The 19,738-nt window shown below is 28.6% G+C and overlaps 1 protein-coding gene across 1 annotated transcript; it reads left to right on the forward strand.

The window, feature by feature from the left end:
• The first annotated feature begins 6,519 nt into the window (after positions 1 to 6,519).
• On the forward strand, positions 6,520 to 9,349 carry LOC114262527 (transcription factor MYB94-like). Its single transcript, XM_028202893.2, has 3 exons — positions 6,520 to 6,877; positions 8,045 to 8,174; positions 8,729 to 9,349. Exons 1-3 carry the CDS (start codon positions 6,742 to 6,744, stop codon positions 9,216 to 9,218), a joined length of 756 nt encoding a protein of 251 aa, XP_028058694.2. The 5' UTR covers positions 6,520 to 6,741; the 3' UTR covers positions 9,219 to 9,349.
• The last annotated feature ends 10,389 nt before the right edge of the window (positions 9,350 to 19,738 follow it).

A 19,738-nucleotide genomic window follows, 5' to 3' on the forward strand; every position in this document is an offset into this window, starting at 1 on the left:
CGTTAATTTTTTAAAAAAGAAATGTGCTCTTGATATAGGCCTGCAGATATCCAATTAATTTAATTTTTTTCATAGATGATCAATTCAATGAAACCCTATAATATAAACGGTTTGAATTATCGAAAGAAATTCAAAACGAGCCTCCACAAAAGGGCACGACATGATCCTCAAATCTATATACAGCCCCCAATCAAACACACCCTAATCCCCCTCTAGTCCTTTCCAGATATCTAATCTCATGAGAAAACAAATACATGATATATATTCAATCTAACTAAATAGTCCGGGGATTCAAGTCCGATGGATTCTAATCTCCCTTATCCAGTCCGTCCAATCAAACACACCCTTAGAGTGTGTTTATTTGGACAGACTGGATAAGGGTGGATTGTAATCCTGAGATTCATAATCCTGGAACTATTTGGTTGGATATGATATGTATCCGTGCTTGTTTAGTCATGAGATTAGATATTAGGAAAAGACTATTTGGTTGGATAGGATAAGAATCCAGTGTTTGTTTGGAATATTATGGAGAAAGATAAATGTTCAAATGACAACTTTACCATTTTTAATTATATACTAAGTAATGGCAATATTAAACCTATCTGTAATATTTTAATTATTTTTAGCTAGATTAAATAAAAATGTATTTTATTTTATTTTTTACACAATTAAATAAATTTATTTTCTAAAAATTAAATAAATTAAATATCAATAAAAATATACGTTATTTTTTTAATTAAAATTTTAAATAAATTTATTTTAAAAATTAATAATAATTAAGTAATGAAATTAAATAAAACATCTATTAAATTTTAAATAATGAAATTAAATAAAACATAAACAAAATTTTAAAATAAAACATCAATAAAATATCTATAAAAAATTATTTTAAAAAATTAAATAAATAAAATATCAATAAATGTTAAATAAAATTATTTTATTTTTAAATTGAGACATTTAAATTTTATTGAATTTTACTAAATATAATACATAATTAAATAATAGATGGTCAAAATGATCATTTCATCACCTAGGCCCTGTTTGGTATAGCTTAATTTCAGCTTATTTTAGCTTTCAGCTTAATTTAAGCTATTTTGATGTGTTTGGTTTAGCTTATAACTTATAGCTTATAGCTTATAGTTTTGTGGAAGTCAGAAAACAACTTATTCTTTGAGTGGGGCAGGAGATGCTTTAAGAATAAGCTGGAAATCAGCTTAAGCTGAAAGTTATAAGCTATAAGCTGTTTAGGCATAAGCTATAAGCACTTTTCCACTGCTCTACCAAACAGGGCCCTAATCTCATATCTCCCTTATCCCCCCATTTGTGTCCCACCCTCCCCTCATGGAACATAATAGTCCAACACATTTGAAACTAATAGTCCGGAGCAAAAAATTTAAACCAAACAACGGACTATTACTCCGAATAGATTATTAGTCCAATCCCATGGCTCTTGATATAGGCTTGCAGATATCCAATCAACTTAATTTTTTTACATAAATAATCAATTCAATGAAATCCCACAATATGAATGGTTCGGATTATCGAAAAGACTCAAAACGAGCCTCCACAAAAGGGTGCAATAGGATCCCCAAATCTATATACATCTAGGGTTTGTTTGTGAATAACTTTTTTAACATGACTTTTTGACTTTTTTGGCTAATTTAGCCTAACTAAGTTAATTCCGTTTGGGAATAATTTTTTGACTTGCTTGCTTTTTTTGTGAGAAAAAGTGAAATTATTATGATTTGAATGTAATATTTTGTCTTATTAACTTATTTAGTTTATTTTGTCTTTTTATGTTTTTTTTAGCCACAACCCACTTACCAAACGGTAACTTAGTTTTTGTTTTTGTTTTTATTTTTATTTTTGTCAAGAATCATCATTTTTGATGTACTTAAATGCATTACTAATTGATATGTCACCTAATAATGAAATTTTATAATTTTAAACAGGTTTCACTTAAACACTATGATAAGTGCCGCATGAATAACTATTTTTTATAAAATTTATTAATTTCTATAGCGTACTCATGAAAAGAATCCCATATAAGCATTTGAGTAATGGGACTAGTCTTCATTTTTATTCATTTAGTTAATTAGATAGAGGGAAGAGATTGGAAGGCCTCAAATGATTTGGTCCAACCATCAGAGAAGGTTGGCTGGGCCACCCCAGCTGGACCTTTGAGTAAAGGGGCCCAAAAAATGGTTTACTTTTATTTATTTATTATTGTGGTGACAATAATTAACCTGGCCTGCGGCTACAATTTGGGGTGCAACTTGCGTGGCTAACCGAGGAACTTGAGTTTAATTTAAAAAATTTAGAACTAGAATGGTATAATTTCAAATTTGATCAGGGTTTGGATTAAAATTTTTATAACTAAAATTAAATCTGAACAATGCTTGAGCAAAGTTTTCATAATCCGAGTAACCCAAATTATACTATTAATATATAGTAAATTATATATAATAACATAAATTACAAATTGTTTTTTCACTATTTGAATTAAATCATATTATAATGTAATATTCTCTACTATTTGGTAACTCAAATAGTTTTTTTGGGTTCGTTTTTGTATTTTTTTTTTTTAAAGTGTAATATAGTTTAGAAAATTAAATATAATGTTTTTATGTCTAAATTTGGGAAACTAAAGACTAATTCGATTTTTTTCAATTAAACTTGGTCTCGAGCTTGAGGAAATATCTCTACATTTTGAGTTGAGTTAAACTTTTGGGTGTGTGAGCTTAGTTTTCTAATAATTAGTTGAGCTCGAGATCAAGTAACATAAAGTCGAGCTTCAGCTCAACTCGTCAAGTGTTTGATGAATTTAAGCTTGGCTCAAGTCAACTCGATTGTATAAATGACGAATTTGAGCTCAAGCTTGAAAAAGAAAATCAAACTTAAATAAATTTGTATATTAGGAGAAAATTATGAACACAATATAAAAGGCTTATGTGAATAGTAATCATCATCAATTAAAAATATAAATTTACATAAACACCAAACACAGAAAACTAAAATAAATAAATAAAAATTTATTTGATATATTATTAAAAATAAATATTAAGGCTTTTTTTTTTTTTTTTTCTATTCATGAGCTTTAACAAGTCTAAAAATCAAGCTCCAACTTATTCATTTAAACTCAAAAAAACCATAAATGAGTTGAGGTTGAGTTGTTCATCAACTCCATTCGTTTGTAATCTAGTTATAACCCTAGGTACAATCTTTATGACAAATTTTTTTTTTTTTTTTTTTTTTTTTTGGAACAGAAATCTTTATGACAATTAATCCTGGATATTTGCAAACTTTTGATGAGCCAAAACCCAAAGGCCAATTTTGGGCTAGGTTACGTTTTGCGTCGTCTCAGCCCAAACCCCATTTACTTCAGCAAAAGTTTGGGCATTAATAATGGGCTCTAACAACAAATTTTTGTTGCTGTTGCATCAATTTCTCACACAGTTTTTTGTTTTTTTAATAACTCCATATCCGGCCGAATGTGAATGTGATTGGGCGGGATGAGCCCAAACGGCATCCTAGCCTTAATGAAAAGTGTTTTTTTTTTTTTTTTTTTTTTTTTGCCCTTTTCTATTTTATAAAAATAAGTAATTCTTACAAAAATAAAATAAAATTTATACAAATCTTCTATTAGATTGATGTGATGGTAATATTTTTATAATTAGATCATAGCTTTAACCGTGTTTAGATCATAAATTTAGATAAAGATTTAGAAAAGAATAGAGAAAAAGGTAAAAAAAAAAAAAAGGATAAATTATACTTACACCCTTAAGATTTGAATTTAATGCATATTAGCCATGACGTTTGGAAAATTACACTGACCCCCCTGTTTTTGTAATTATTTAGACAGGATTAATGTTGGTATTAGGGTGCTGAGCAGATATACCGATCCACCCAAACCAACCTAACCAAACTGATTGGCTGTATTTTGAACGAATGCATAATGACAAGTGGATAAATACGGATTGATTTTCTCCAATTCGCTTACTTTTAGACGGATGGCGAATTGGAGGTTCTTAGGACGCAACCAAACCGTGAGCATCCCTAGTTTGCAGTCTTTGTTAAGATAGAGGTTTGTTGGATTATTATCTGTACTTTAATCATTATTAATAAAACAGATTGGACTGTTATCAAATATATATATATATATATATATCGACAAGTTTTATTATGTTTAAAATCTATAAAATTTAAACTACTAAACCGATTCATATTTATTTGCCAATCCGTTCAATCTGCATCTGCCAATTCGACGGACAGTTGCAAATTGATTTTCTGAAATTCTCCTAATTTTGGATAGATGGCAGATTAGAGATTCTCAAACCGTAACCGAACCGCGAGCACCCCTAGTTGATATAAAAAAGATATTGAATTTATACACTTTCTCTTTTCTTGCTTTATTTTACTTCTTTTGTTTTTATTTTTATTTCCTTTGCTTTGCTTTGCTTTACTTTTTTTTTTTCTAATAGAATTTCCTTTGTTTTTCTACTAAGATTTAATGCTTTTTATATAAGCAGGGGGTTTGTGAGATGAGGCTATTAATTGCAGGGGTAGAAATGTAATTTCTATAACGTCAGGGAGTGGGATGTAATCGGACCAAACCTTAGGGATGTGTCAATATAATTTACCCAAAAAATTAACTTATATTTCATTCAAATCTCCCTTATCTTTTAATTTTTTTATTTTTTTTAAATTCTTACTAAAATTAATCCAAACACAATCTTACTGAGATTATTTGTTTTGAAGTGATAGATGCAAAATGTAACTAAATTATTATATATATATATATATATATTATCAAGAGGCCAAGTACCTAGAACTCACAAAATGAATTTTAGCCGAGCATACTTTTTTTCTCAATGCATTTATAAAATGTACATTATTAAACAAAGAATTTGAAGGTTTACAATTTTATGAAATGATTATAAAATCACCATATCAATGTTAACATGCATTGACAATTATGTCTCTCACTTTTCTTTGCTTTGCTTTTTATTATTATTATTTTGTTAGGATCATGTTGACTGACTATTCCATGAACAATGAATTGCTTGACCACACCAAAGCTGTGGCCCCAAGTTGATCCCAAAAGCATGACATATTGATAAAAAAATCTTGTGAGGCATTCTATGTCAATAAACTTGCCTATAAAATATTAGGGAAATTATTACTAGTCATTAATTACTAGTCTTTGAATTACTTTTTCAAAAATGATAAATTTCTTCTTCGAAGAAAAGATCTGTTGTTCAAAAATTTACCTGATGCTCAGATTTTTCAAAGTTGGATCTTAAATCATGTTTTTGACAGTTTGGAATCCTTGATGAAGAAATGTCTCCTTTTGAACACTCAATCCAATCAAATATTGTTTCACCAAAAAAAATCCAATCAATATTGGGTGCAAAAAGGTAACATCATCTTATTTTATTTAATTGGTCAAGTAATCTCCATTTGACCTTATTCAAAATTAGGATAAGTTATACTTTATTCTTTTTATATTTAATCACCTTTTTTTTTATCTTTATAGTTTATATTTTTCATTTAGGCCCTTTATATTTTAAGTTTTTTTTCCAATTTACTCTTAAAGTTATTTTCTGTTCAAAATTAGACGAAAAAATGTCATAATAACTGCCGTATAATATAAAAATATATTATTATATTAGTGTTTAAGTTTATGTTAGAGATGCAGGTTATATATAATAAAATATTTTTATATCATGTGATTGTTAATGTATCATTTTCTATTTAATTTTTAATAGAAATTAGCTTTAGAAGTAGATTGGAAAAACTTGAAACATGAAGGGTGAAAGTAAAAAAAAATAAACTTTAAGGATTAAAGTGAAAAAGTGACCAAACATAAAAATAATAAATTGTAATTTACCCTTAAAACTATTATCAGTCGATATCATCTGAATTGTTACGCCTAATATCTCTAGTAATACTAGTCAAAATATCCAACCAAAATTCTACAATGTTCTTTATTTTAACAATCTTCTTTTAAAATGTTCATTTAATATTTTTATGAGAAAAAAACAATAATAAATAGTTTAAGAACGAAAAAGTGGCCAGTACGCAAGTAGTTAACAAAGTACACAAAGCTATTTTAGCTAATCCCTTTACTAGTCTATTGAAAAAAAAAAAAGAAAAAAGGCTAGTTATTTTATTTGAATTGATTGCTCTAATCCACATTGACTAGAAGATTAATTTGTTCTCAAACTTTGCGAGTACGTGAATAAAATAAAAAATTAAATTTGTCCAAAATTGTAATGTCTCGTATCTAGAAAGTATATTAATCTCATTTAAAAATGTAAACTATATTATTTTAAATCAATCAAAACTTATATTTTATTTGCACAATTTAATAATGTGTGAACAGAATTAAACTTTATTGACTGACTTCTCTCTTATCTTATATTTTATTTGCACAATTTAACCATGTGTGAACAGAATTAAACTCTATTGACTGACGTTCTCTCTTATCCAACAATGAAAAGGAAAGCATTGAAGAGCGAACACACATTAATTAAATTAAAGGGTCAGACCAAGTCAACCTCCTGTTCTCTTTCTCTTTCTGTTTCTCTCTCTCCATCCATCTTTAAAGCCTCATCCCATTGATTTGCTGCTCTTAAGTTATAAAAATAGCAAGCAAAATCTAGTGCAAATCTCACGGTTATAGTTACATGTTGGTTTGCTGTTGGTATTTTGTTAATAAATTCCAGTGAGTCTGTGGTCATGGGAAGAGCTCCATGTTGTGACAAAACCAAAGTTAAGAGAGGGACATGGTCTCCTGAAGAAGACATTACTCTCAAGAACTATATTGAGAAATTTGGCATTGTTAGCAATTGGATTTCTTTACCACAAAAAGCAGGTCTCTCTTCCCACTAATTGATGATCTTCTAATTATTTTTATTCAGACTCTTCAAATGAACAACTTCACCAATGTCATTTTTTTTTAACTCAACTCTGTAAAAATCTTTTTGTTTGTACGAGAAGATTTACATTCCCATTTTTCAAATCCTGATTGTCAAAAATTCATTACCAAAAAGCATGCTAATTGAGATAAATAGCTAGTCCAGTCGATGAAATGTTATTTATTGGACATAAGATAATACCGCAGTTCAAGCATGTTCTTCTTTTCTTTCTTTTTTCTAATTTTTAAATTTTACATGAACCCGGATGGATAGTCTAGTGGCAAAGGAGTTAGAACTTGGAATAAACTGTAAATCTAAATATTTTGGATTCGACTCTCCCCAGTGTCTCCTAGACTTAATCGATAGATAGGACGGAATCAGAATTTCATTATTGGAGAGGCCAAAAGAAAAATATTTTTTTTTCACTATATACACAAAATACACATGTATATATATATACTATATATAAATTATATATTCATAAAAAAAAATTAAATATCATTGAAGCAATTTTTAATAGGATGAATAAGTTTTTTTTTTTTTTTTGGATGTAAAATAGAAAAAAAATTCAAGATGAAAAAAGAATGACATATATATTTTTTATACTGTGGGTCATTTTATATATAAAATGATATGTATAATGTTCACAAAAACAGGATGGCTATGACTTCCGTCCATGTCGATAGATGTGGTCCAAGGTTTATTTTGCAAGGAAGGGGTGGATCTAATATGGTCTTGCCTTGAGGAGGTTCCTCCTCATAACAAAAATAAAACAAAATAAAATTGCTAATTCGACCCTCATTATTGCACGATGTAGGTTACCATCCCTTTTTACCAATTGTGAAAAAGAACTTGCTAATATTTCTTTGAGGTAAATCATTTTGCATGTATTCACTCCTTTTCCAAAAGATCATGGTGTGTGTGTTCAATTTGTTTCAAAGAAGGTAACTTTTAGAAATCAAAACCTTTTTCTTCTTTTCTAGCTTCTATATTGTATGGCAGAGGGGTTTTCATCTTTCAAGATTTTTTGCAATTTTGTATTATTTTTTTAAAATTTTTGTACTAACTATTCTTCTCATGCTTACATAAGTACCACATTATTAATATATGATTTTATTTAACAGGACTTATGCGTTGTGGTAAAAGTTGCCGTTTAAGGTGGCTTAACTATCTTAGGCCAAACATCAAGCATGGAGGTTTTACTGAAGAGGAAGACAACATCATATTGTCATTATACCATAATATGGGAAGCAGGCAAGTTTAAATCACTTATATTATTATTATTTATTTTTTTATTTATTTATTGGCAAAGAAGAAAAATATTATTATATAAAGAAATAGTTACAACCAGAGACAAAAGGAAAGAAGAGAGAGTGGAGGAGACTAGCTACCTGCAGGAGGAACCACCTACCTCACCCAATCTAATTTACTTAAAGTAAAATCCAAATAAAAACATACAATTATTTAAACTATTTCCAAGAATAATTGTTTGGGAAAAAAATGTAAGAAAATCACATCTTAAAGTAATCCAATTTTGCACATGGCACATGCAGAGTCATTACTAGAATGTTCAAAAAGAAAAGCACATGTTCTGTCATCTAATATTAGTACAATGCATGGAAAGTGGATTCATTGCACACCAATGCAGTGATGATGATTGACATATCATATGATCACCCAATTTAATATAAAAATTTATTCTATCACAGTATTATCGATATATATATATTTCATCTTTTCCTTTAGTTTTCTTTGGTGATCTTTGAATTGAGATGTTTGGTAAAACTCTTCTTCTTACTGGTGATTAGGTGGTCGGTCATAGCTTCCCATCTTCCAGGAAGAACAGACAACGATGTGAAGAACTATTGGAACACCAAGTTGAAGAAGAAGCTACTCTTGAAGAACACTACCTTCAAATCCACCACCAACACTAAACTCAACACTTATTGTCATGGAAATTCAGATTGTTCCAATACGAGCACTTCTGGTGTGTTACAACATGCAATGATTAATGCCAACTATCAACAAAATCTAGTTCCAGAAGTCATGCTTTCAGACCCGATTCAAGTTCCAGAGAGTGGCAGCCCAAGTACATATATTTGTAGCTCTGGAGGAGTATCTACATCATCTCAAGAAGTCACAAGTCTTTCACCATTCGAAAACAAAGATGGGTTGTGGCCTGGAAATGGAGGAGGAGGAGCTGCACAAGATGATGATGGGTTTTTAATGGGTTTAGTAGGGTCTGGTTTCTACTATGATCTTCTAAATGACTTCGATTTTGAAGAGAAAATCGGTTAAGTTTGTCCAAATTTATATATAATCTAGTGCTTACGTACCCTACTAACAGTTTGTTTATTTCTGATGGAAAATATTTTTTCTAAAAAAATAAAATGGAGAATAAGACATTAGTTGGTAGTGACAGATTTTAATTTCTTTAGTAGTGTGCTGTGGTGATTGCAGATGAACAAGTTAATGTGTATGTCATTTAAGATATAAGAAGAAAGTAACGATGTTAATGGATAAGTCAGTATTGTTGTTTCGTTTTTTTTCCAATGCCTTGGCAACTCCAACACTGAGCCGATCAAAAAAAAAAAACTCCAACACTGTGATGTAGCCTGCAACGCGTAATTGTAACAACTTTAGAGTTCATTGATTTAAAGATGAATACTCATGTTGAGAGTACAATATAAATAATAAAGTTCTTTCTCTCTTTAACGTGCTAAAATTTTTAGATGAGTTTGTAATCAACAATTCAATATGATATTAAAATAAACAATAGATCTTATGTTTGAACCTCATTGTCTTCTTAATTATTAAAAATACTTGCATGTGTTTAGCTTATTTATGAAGAACAGCCCAACCACACGTGAGAGGGTGTATTGAAAATGTGGAATATAATTAGTAAAATTACCCTTCTCTTTAAGGATTTAAACTTTTAGGTGGGATTGGTGGCCAACAATTCAATAACTATAAGTATAATTCTTCTTTCGATTCAATAATTCATAAAAAATACAGACATTAAAAACTCAACAATAATTGATTCAATACCCAAGATTAAAAAAAGAATAGAAACTCAAAATTAATTAATTTTCTAAATTGTTCAGTCGTAAAACTTGACCGTCTAAACCATGAAAATTGTCTAAAAAGAGCCGCATTTTTCATCATTCCACTAAATTTCACGCAATTCTGAGCACAAACCCTGCGGGTGCTTGTATGCTTTTTCTTAGAAATTTCCATCCACTAATTTATAAAAAGATATTAGGTTATTGCATTTACTGGTCAAAAGAGCAATTTATTTGTGGCATAAATGCATGCACCTTCACATGGAGAATGATGCAAATACTCAAGCACATGTTTGTACCAATTATTTAATTTGAGCACATGTTTGTACCAATTATTTGATTTGATAAATGGGATGAAACAATTTTCATAGTCAACAATAATAATTAATAATAAAAATGTTAGGAATTTTAGAAATTTTATTAAAATTTTTATTAAATACCTTATATAAATGTGAGACTCATATCGTGTGAGTTCCATACTCATATGAAATATTTAATAAAAATTTTAATAAAACTTTTAAGATATGTAATATTACACAGATTGTAAATTTTTTTTTAATATATAAATTATGTTTTTTTAAGATTTTTTATAAAAATAATTTAACAATCTTATCACTAATCATAGTATATGAGAGAAGTTGAAAAGGGTGCTGTACTAACTATACACAGATTGTATCTATAATTATTTGTATGGGAGGATTTTAAATACTGATCAGTGAATTTTAAATGCTGATAAGGGGATTTTGACCAAATCAATAAATGCAGGCATGTGGAAAGACATGTGAATTGAAAAAAGTTAATAAATGTTGATTAGGGGATTTTGACCAAATCAATAAATGCTGAGTTTTTTTTTTTTAATAAAAAATTTAGAAATTCAAATTGAGATTATTTAGAGCCATTGAACAAACTACAATCACTTACAATTTTTTTTCAAAAAACACAGTGAGTTAAAAAAATCAATTACAATTTTTTTTTTCAAAATACAATCTAATCATTATCAATAATTGGTACTTTAAAAATCAAATCAGAAAAAAATCAAATCAAATCAAATCACAAATATTTTTATACTATCTAACTACAATCATATTTTTTTCATAAATAATTGTAAAGAAAACTATTAAAATAGTAAATAAAAGATTAAATCACACTAAAAAAAAAACCATTGAACAAACTACATTCGCATCACATTTTTCTCATAATAAAATAAATAAATAAAAGAACCATTGACTAACTGCAATCACATTTAAAAAAAAAAACTATTGAATTAACTACAATCACATTTTTTTTTTCTTTGTGAGTATTTATGTTTATCTAACTTCAATCATATTAAAAATAAAATTAAAATAGTAAATAAAAAGATTAAATAACATTAAAAAAAAAAACCCATTGAGCTAACTACAACAATCATATTAAAAAAAAGAGCCATTGAAACAAACTACAATCACATCACATTACAATTACATTTTTTTTCTTTGTGAGTGTTTATGTTTATTTAATTTCAATCATATTAAAAATAAAATTAAAATAGTAAATAAAAAGATTAAATAACATTAAAAAAAAAATCATTGAACAAACTACAACAATCATATTAAAAAAAAGAGTCATTGAATAAACTACAATTACATCACATTTTTCCCATAATAAAATAAATAAATGAAAAAAAAAGAACTATTAAACTAACTACAATCACATTATAAAAAAAAAAAAGAATCATTCAACTAATTATAATCACATTTTTCTCTTTGTGAAGATTTATATTTATCTAACTTCAATCATATTAAAAAATCAAATTATAATTTTCATTCACTAGACAAATCACAAATATTTTTATGCGCTATCTAACTACAATATTAAAACAGTAAACAAAAAGAAAAGTCAAGAAAGAAAAAACAAAAGAAGACTTACTGTTTGCATACGTGGTTACTGAAGTTGAAAGTGTAGAAGTGAGAAGTCAAGAAGGAGAAAACAAAAAGGAGACTCACTATTTGCAATAAGTATGTGAAAAGTTAAAAAGAGTGTGTGTATTGAAAAAATTAAAAAGACTTGGAAGAATTTAATAAATGCTAAGTTTCTTTTTTTTCAAAAAAAAATCAAAAAAATTAAGAAATTAAGGTTTAGATATTGAAACTCCCACAAAACTTGTGGGTTGGAGATAGATATAAATAAATAGATAGATATAGATTGAGATATTTATATTTGTTTTAAATTTTTTTCAATATACAAATTATTTGTTTTGGAAAAGGTACTGCAATAATTATGAAAGAAGTAAAAAAATCTTGTGGGTTGAGAGAAATTAATAAATGCTGAGGTTATTTTTAAAAAAAAAATAAAAAATTAAAAAATTAAGATTGACATATTAGAGCTTCCATAAACTTTGGGAGTTAAAAACTCTTTTTTACACAATATATAGTATAGATTACTCAATTAATAATGTTTGTAAAAGTATTTTTGCAATTAATGATCAACTTTACTGTTTAGGAGCTGATTGTTGGACCCTCCCTCTCCCATGATGCAATGCGATAAGGGTTGGTTTCCTTAAATTTGTATTTTAAGAAAAATGTTAATCCTAAGGTCCCGTTTGTTTTGAGTGTAAAGGGTGAGAAGAGATTAAGATAGAGGTGGGGCTCATTTAGTGTTGTATTTATTTGTAGAGTTGAGAAAAAGAGTAGGATGGAGGAGGGGATTAAGATGGAGGTTGGAAGGGAGATTGAGATGAAGGATGTGGAGGTGGTATTAGAAAAATACTGAGGAGACTAGAAATTTTTATTTTTTATTTTTTACATGTTGGGCATTTTTTTTTTAACATTAATGTTTAATTTTTTGTATTTTTTATTTGTTTTATTATTTTATATAAAAATAATTTAACAATTTCTATACTAACAATTATCATCAAAACAAATACAATTTTATTTAATCCTCCCACTTTGAATCCCCTCACTATTAATCTCCTCCATTCTACCTCTGAAAACAAACGGGGCCTAAATGTTTTATCAAATATTTTACATGGGTGTGAAACTCACACGTAGATCCCACACTCTTAGTAATTTTTACATATATATAGTGAGATTAATTATATTTACATATCAATAATGATAAATATTACCTTTATATTGAAATTTTTTTATAAAATTTTCATACATACAAATATAATTTGTTATAGTCATTTCATTTTCAATAAAACAATCACTATTGTTTTCATAAATTTAAAAATGCCTTGACATTTTATTCTAAATATTATTTTTATTTAAAATTTTTATTTATATACATATGTAAAAAAAAAAATTCAAAAATCCGGGGGCCCACGTGACCCCCGTAGGCCTCATGTGGCTCCACCACTGGATTTTAGTGTAGAAATTTTGTTTAGTTATGGTTTTTGAATAAAGTGTTAAATTGAGCGTGGGATTGAGTTTTGAAAGTTTAATGTGACATATGAAGTGAGAAAATTTGTTTAGTTATGAGTTTTTTTATGAATTTTCAAAACTTAATTCAAAAAGTTATAAATCTTAATCAAACATACAACTCAAAACTCAATTAAAATTTTTGATCAACATTTATAACCAAACTCTTTTTAAAATTCAATTCAGAAATTGAATTATTAAATTTTTTTTCAATTAATTTGTTTTTTCAAATATATTTTTTTTTAAATTAATTTTTTTCAATTAATTTTTATTTCAATTACTTTTTTTTTCCAAATAATTTTTTCTTGAAATAATTTTTATTGCAATTATTTTTTTTCAATTAATGTTTTTCAGTTTATTTTTTTTAAAATTAATTTTTCCCAATTTATTTTTATAATTAATTTTTTTTCAATTATAATGTGTATGATTCCATTGTCATAAAATAATAAAAATAAATAAATATAAATATAAATATTTTAGGCCTGAATAAACATATTTTTTTGTTTATGTGTATTAAATTTAGACAATAAATATTATGTTCAAACCAAACGTGTTTGTAATTTATATTTTTTTTAAAATAAATAAAAAGTAATTAATAAAATTTTTGAAAATAGAAACCAAAAATATAAACGTTACAAAATGTTACCTAAACATTTTTCATTTGTTAAATTTTATCACTTTTATCAAAAATCTGTAAACCTATACCATTGTTTTCACATTCATTATTGTACCTCATCTGTCCATATCACTGTCAATTGCACCCGTGAAAGAGAGACCCATGAAGTAGAAGTACTATCAATAATATTACTGTGTGATGGGTTTGACGTTGAAATTACTACATTACCTCTCTTTCAATGAATACTAAATTCATATGTTAAAAAAAAATAATAAGGACAACATGGTAATTTAACTCATATTCTACAGAGCCATCAGCACTCTGCAAAACCTCAGTTGGTCAGCCTTAATAAAAGGGGGAGGAAAAAAAAGAGCCAAAATAGTTGGTCAGCTTTGGATCAAACTAAAAAATAAAAAATTTAAAAAAAAAAAAGCCGAAGCTCAGCAGTATATTTTTGACCATTTGTTTGCTCAGCTCTTTATATCACTTTACTAACCAATAATTTCACTTTAAAACTTTCAGCAACACCATCCTCATTCCAATAACTTCGTTACTTCACAACTTTCACCAACTTCTTCATCATTTTCATTGACATTCATTACTCAAATAGTATCAAAATAGTATCAATACCTAAACCATACAACCACTTCCTCCACCACCTAACTCAATTAATTTCACAATCAATTAATTTCAAAAATTTAGTCCATACTTTTACAATTCATATCCGTGTAAAACAAGAGACCAAGAGCTTTGATCAAAGGCTCCTTCAGATCTGTTCACAATTTCAGAGCTGTAGAAGTAAGCCGAACAGAGCAGCAAACAGGTCGACCCGGCAGTCAACCAGTCGGTCATCTGGCAGGTCAACCAGCCTCGCCTATTCTAGTTTCCAAGCAAGTTTGTACCCGAGGCTGAGCTTTGGCTACCTGTTGCTTACCTTTTGCACACCATTTTCATACATTTTTCTATACATTTTCCATACATTTTTGTTACCTTTTGCTATCCTTTTGCTTACGTTCATAAGTCATGCCGAGAACAAAAAGAGTCAGACCAGAACGTGGCCAAACCTCTAACCCTCCACCACGCCAACAAGAGCAGACTTATCCAACTATTGATTTTCTTACGTATGATCATGAACAAGCTTATTCAAATTTTGCGAACCGACTAATTATTACTGGGAGAAAGGTAAATCTAACTTCTCAATATGATCCTTTGTTGGTTGGCAGACTGGAGACGATGGGATGGCTACTGTTACCAATTTACCACAAAAGGTATACGCAAGTCTTGTGTATTTATTTTACCTACACTTAAGACCTACTAAGGGAGTAGTTGGAGAGAATAGTTTGACACCTTACGTGAAAGGTAAACTAATCACACTGAACCTCCACACTTTGGCACAAATTATTAGAGTTCAGTCAGGGGATTTGTAAAGTCATTTTCAAAGTGAGGCTGACTTAGTTAACATAGTTGGTGATGTAAGTGAGGTTTATACTACAGTTTATAAGAACTGATTTATCGGCACTAATTTACAAGCACGACATTTAAAACCCCACCTTCGTATTCTTCATCGATGGATAATTAAAAATATCACTCCCAAAAAAGGACATTTTGATGTTGTTCCATTTTATAATGTTTATTTGTTATATTGTTTTGAAGTTAGATAAACATTAGATTTATGCTACATACTACTGAAGGAAATGGTGGTTGCAAATCTTGGTACTTTCAGTGGCCGGTCACTATCTTTTGGAGCTTTACTAACCAAAATTTTCAAAGCTCATCATGTCAGCCTTGTAGGCGAAGCAGATGTGTAAATCTCTTCACCAATATCAGAGTATACACTGACCCGAGCTAGTAGCGCTAACAACTTATTGGGATCTATTAATGTTGCAAATGCACCAATAGCTGATGATCCCGAAGACCCCAATGACAATGCCATGCCACAAAATTAATAACCCTAATACTAGACTGATTATTTAGCGCTAGAACAAGAACGACACAATCAGCGCGCGCAATTGGAACAACAAATGGAGAATCAGTTCAATGCATTGGGTAATCGGTTCGATGCATTTGCCGCCGCTCAGAACTCACCAATTCAACAATTTGATGAGTTTCGTGTTGACACTGAAAAACGTGATGAAGTTACAAGCAACCGAGTGACTCAGGTCTACCATCACTACTGCCCTCTACCTCCACCACCACTTGACAATGACATTTAATTTGTTTCGATGAGCGATTAAATTGTTGACGCATGTTATGATTTTAGTTGTATTGCAGATGTACTAATACTTTCTGTTCTTATTTGTTTGTTTCCTTTTCTTTCTTTCTTAATTTTTTGGTTCATGGATGTAAGCACCATTTGTCATTGTATTTTGTTTGTGTATTCTTTTTTCGTATAATTTACTAATGTCTGTTTTTATTTTTAAATGATGCACCTATCTATTTATTTTAGTTTGTTTTTATTTTATTTTCGTTTTTTTTTTCATAACCAACTCTTTTCAAATTTCAATTCAAAAAATATTTATTAACAAAAAAAAATACTGTTAACCAAACTGTTCTTAAAATTTAATTAAAAAAATTAATTATTAACAAAAAGCCAATAACAGTTATAACCAAACTAGTTTTTTTTTTATATAAATAATAGTTAATTGAAAAAACACCGTTAACCAAACTAGGTTTTTTTTTTAAATAATTTTGTTTTACTGAAATATTTTAATATTTTTCATCAAAATTATTTTTTATATATTTTTTAAAAGTATGGTTGATTTTGAAGAACACCAATTGAGTCAACTAAAATTTTAAAAAGTTTTTTTTTAATAATTTTGTTTTACTGAAATATTTTAATATTTTACAACAAAATTATCAATTGTATATTTTTTAAAAAATTATGGTTGATTTTGTAAAACACCAACGGGTCGATGAATTTTAAAATGGTTCTTTTTTTTTAAATATTTTACAGCAAAATTATTATTTTTTATATATTTTAAAAATTATGGTTGATTTTGTAGAACACCAACGGGTAAATGAATTTTAAAATATTTTTTTTTTAATAATTTTGTTTTACTGAAATATTTTAATATTTTACAACAAAATTATTATTTTTATATATTTTTTAAAAAAATTATGGTTGATTTTGTAGAACACTAATGGGATAGATGAATGCCAAATTGGTTTTATTATTAATATTTTTTTTTTACTAAAATATTTTAATATGTTACAACATCAATTTTGTATAATTTTAAAAATTATAGTTGATTTTGCAGGAGTAGATGAATGTTAAAATGCTTTTATTATTATTATTTGTTTTACTGAAATATTATAATATGTTACATCAAAAATAACTTTTTTAATATTTTTTTTAAATTATAGTTGCTTTTGTAGAACACCAACGGAGTAGATGAATTTTAAAATTATTTTTATTTCCACGCCAACAAGAGCAGACTTATCCAACTATTGATTTTCTCACGTACAATCCCATGTACTATTATGGTTGATTTTTTAGAGTACCAACGCCGTGGATGAATTTTAAAATATTTTTGTTTTACTAAAAAATTTTACAACAAATTTTTTTTTTGATATTGTTTTTTTTAAATTACGGTTGAATTTTTTTTTTTTGTAATTTTTTTAATATTTTTAAATGTTTTACATATTAAAAAAAAATTTGAATGTAATAATACATACAATACTACGAAATTCACATTATTTCTTCACATTACAAGTCTATCCATGGCCAATGATTTTGCCACATAACAATAGCAATTGTATCCCTGAAGTTTGATTGGTACGTCAACCCATGTTGTGACATGTCAACATAGTCAGCTTGGCCTCCAACAAACCCATTTGCTGCCGTTTCAGCCGCCATTTCATTATCAGCTTCCATGAAGAATGGGTCCATAGCTGCATGCAAACAGATCCAATTGTGCACTACACAACATGCAATCACGAGGGGTCCTTGTCTTATGGACTTGCAATTTGGCATGGACTATAATATTAGAAAGCGTTTCTGCAAAACACCAAATGTTCTTTCTATGACATTGCATAACGACGAATGTTAATGGTTAAACAATTCCTTAGGTCCAGAATAATAACGGCCATGGAACTCTTGCAATTGATAGCGTTGGAAACAAAATGGAGTAAGAAATCTAGGCATGTTCGTGAAGCCAGCATCCACTAAATAATACTCACCTACATGTAAATAATGTAAGCAATGTTCTGTCAAATATATGTACACAAAAATCAACATTTAAGACAGAACAGTGTGTTATTTGGTGACACTCACCATGGGGTTGGTATGGGAAATGTAAGGTCAGCTCTTGTAATTGAGTCAACTAAAATTGCGTTGTCGTGGGCGCTATCTTCCCATCCAGAATTGATAAATGTGAACAACATGTCGAAGTCGCAAGCTGCGAGTACATTTTGCGATATCGTAGCTTTGTGACCACAAAATGTATTACGTCTTGAGGCTGGGACCCATGCATCCACCAATGTGCCATCGATAGCACTGACACAATCCTACTTGAAATCTATTAGTTTGACATTAAATACGAAACAAACCTAGATATTTCTTGTAAAACATTAAAAAAAAAATTAATTCTTTACTGTTATTGAAAACTTACAAGACAAACATGTAGTCATACCTTAAACCACGGAAAAAACCGCATATCATTTAAAATTTTTGTCGGTATCTCATCTTGGTTACGTGGTTTGATAACTGTTGATGCAAGTTTGAACAATGCCCGCATAATGATTTTGATGTGCCAACAAATAGTTTCAGTGGAGTGTTGAAATCTATCGGCTAGTAGTCTATGCCTGTCATTTTGTGCGAAAGTGTACAAAAAAAATGTCAAGCAATTCCTCAACACTGATATGCATATGTTCGGTTTTGACAAAGCTATTTTGAAGTAAGGTGTCTTTCAATAAAATGAATGTTTGGGCATCCATTCGCATGATGTCCATCATTGTTTCTAGATGGTCATTTAATAAAATGAAGATGTAATCATCACCTTTGAATGGACAAGTTCGCTACGGTCATCTACTGGTTGACGCATTCATATGCTTATTCATAAAAATAATCATCAAAAAGTCCACAAAATCTTTAATAACCTCATCATCCTTTGATGACCTCTCCATTGCATTGTTTTCTGTATCGGATGACATATTGTTTTGGTTACATGGCAATAACGCATAATTATAAAAAAAATGATTAACAACATGCTAACTGTTACCATTAGTGGTGAAACTAAAATAAATCACTGCCTACAATTTGTCGGCCTTAGTTATTTATCGAACTAGATGGAAACTTACATGAGGAGAAAAAATATATTAATATTTAGTCATATTGTCATTACTACCTTTTCATATTGTATGTTGTGTGTAAAATTGAAAGTTGAAGCAGAAATAAGAAAGGAAGGCGACTTAGAACGCAGAAGAATAAAATCATATCTAAATGTAAAACAGAAACCATTTTAAAAAATATAGAAATAAACAGAGAAAGACGAATAAAAAAAAGCATGTCATCAGGTGAAAAAAAAAATTAATAAGAACAATATAGACATCATCAAAATTAATAAGAACAACATAGACATCATCAAATCATGTTGGACAACCACAAAGAGAACCGCAAGCTCCATCAAGCCACAACTTATCTCTTCACTACAAAGCTAGGATCATAGCTAAGCTCATATGGGTAGGAGTACGCATAAAAAATCTCCACCATTCCTTGTCTTTGAATAGTGTTAGTGCCCTAAT

Source organism: Camellia sinensis, chromosome 5 (genome assembly GCF_055761805.1).
Source record: "Camellia sinensis isolate YWXY chromosome 5, ASM5576180v1, whole genome shotgun sequence".
NCBI lineage: Eukaryota > Viridiplantae > Streptophyta > Magnoliopsida > Ericales > Theaceae > Camellia > Camellia sinensis.

Bases quoted from the DNA above. Each gene is read 5' to 3' on its own strand.
- LOC114262527 (XM_028202893.2), top strand. From the start codon at position 6,742: ATGGGAAGAGCTCCATGTTGTGACAAAACCAAAGTTAAGAGAGGGACA. The intron at 6,878-8,044 runs GTCTCTCTTCCC...TTTATTTAACAG, and splicing joins TTCTTTACCACAAAAAGCAG to GACTTATGCGTTGTGGTAAA. The intron at 8,175-8,728 runs GCAAGTTTAAAT...ACTGGTGATTAG, and splicing joins TACCATAATATGGGAAGCAG to GTGGTCGGTCATAGCTTCCC.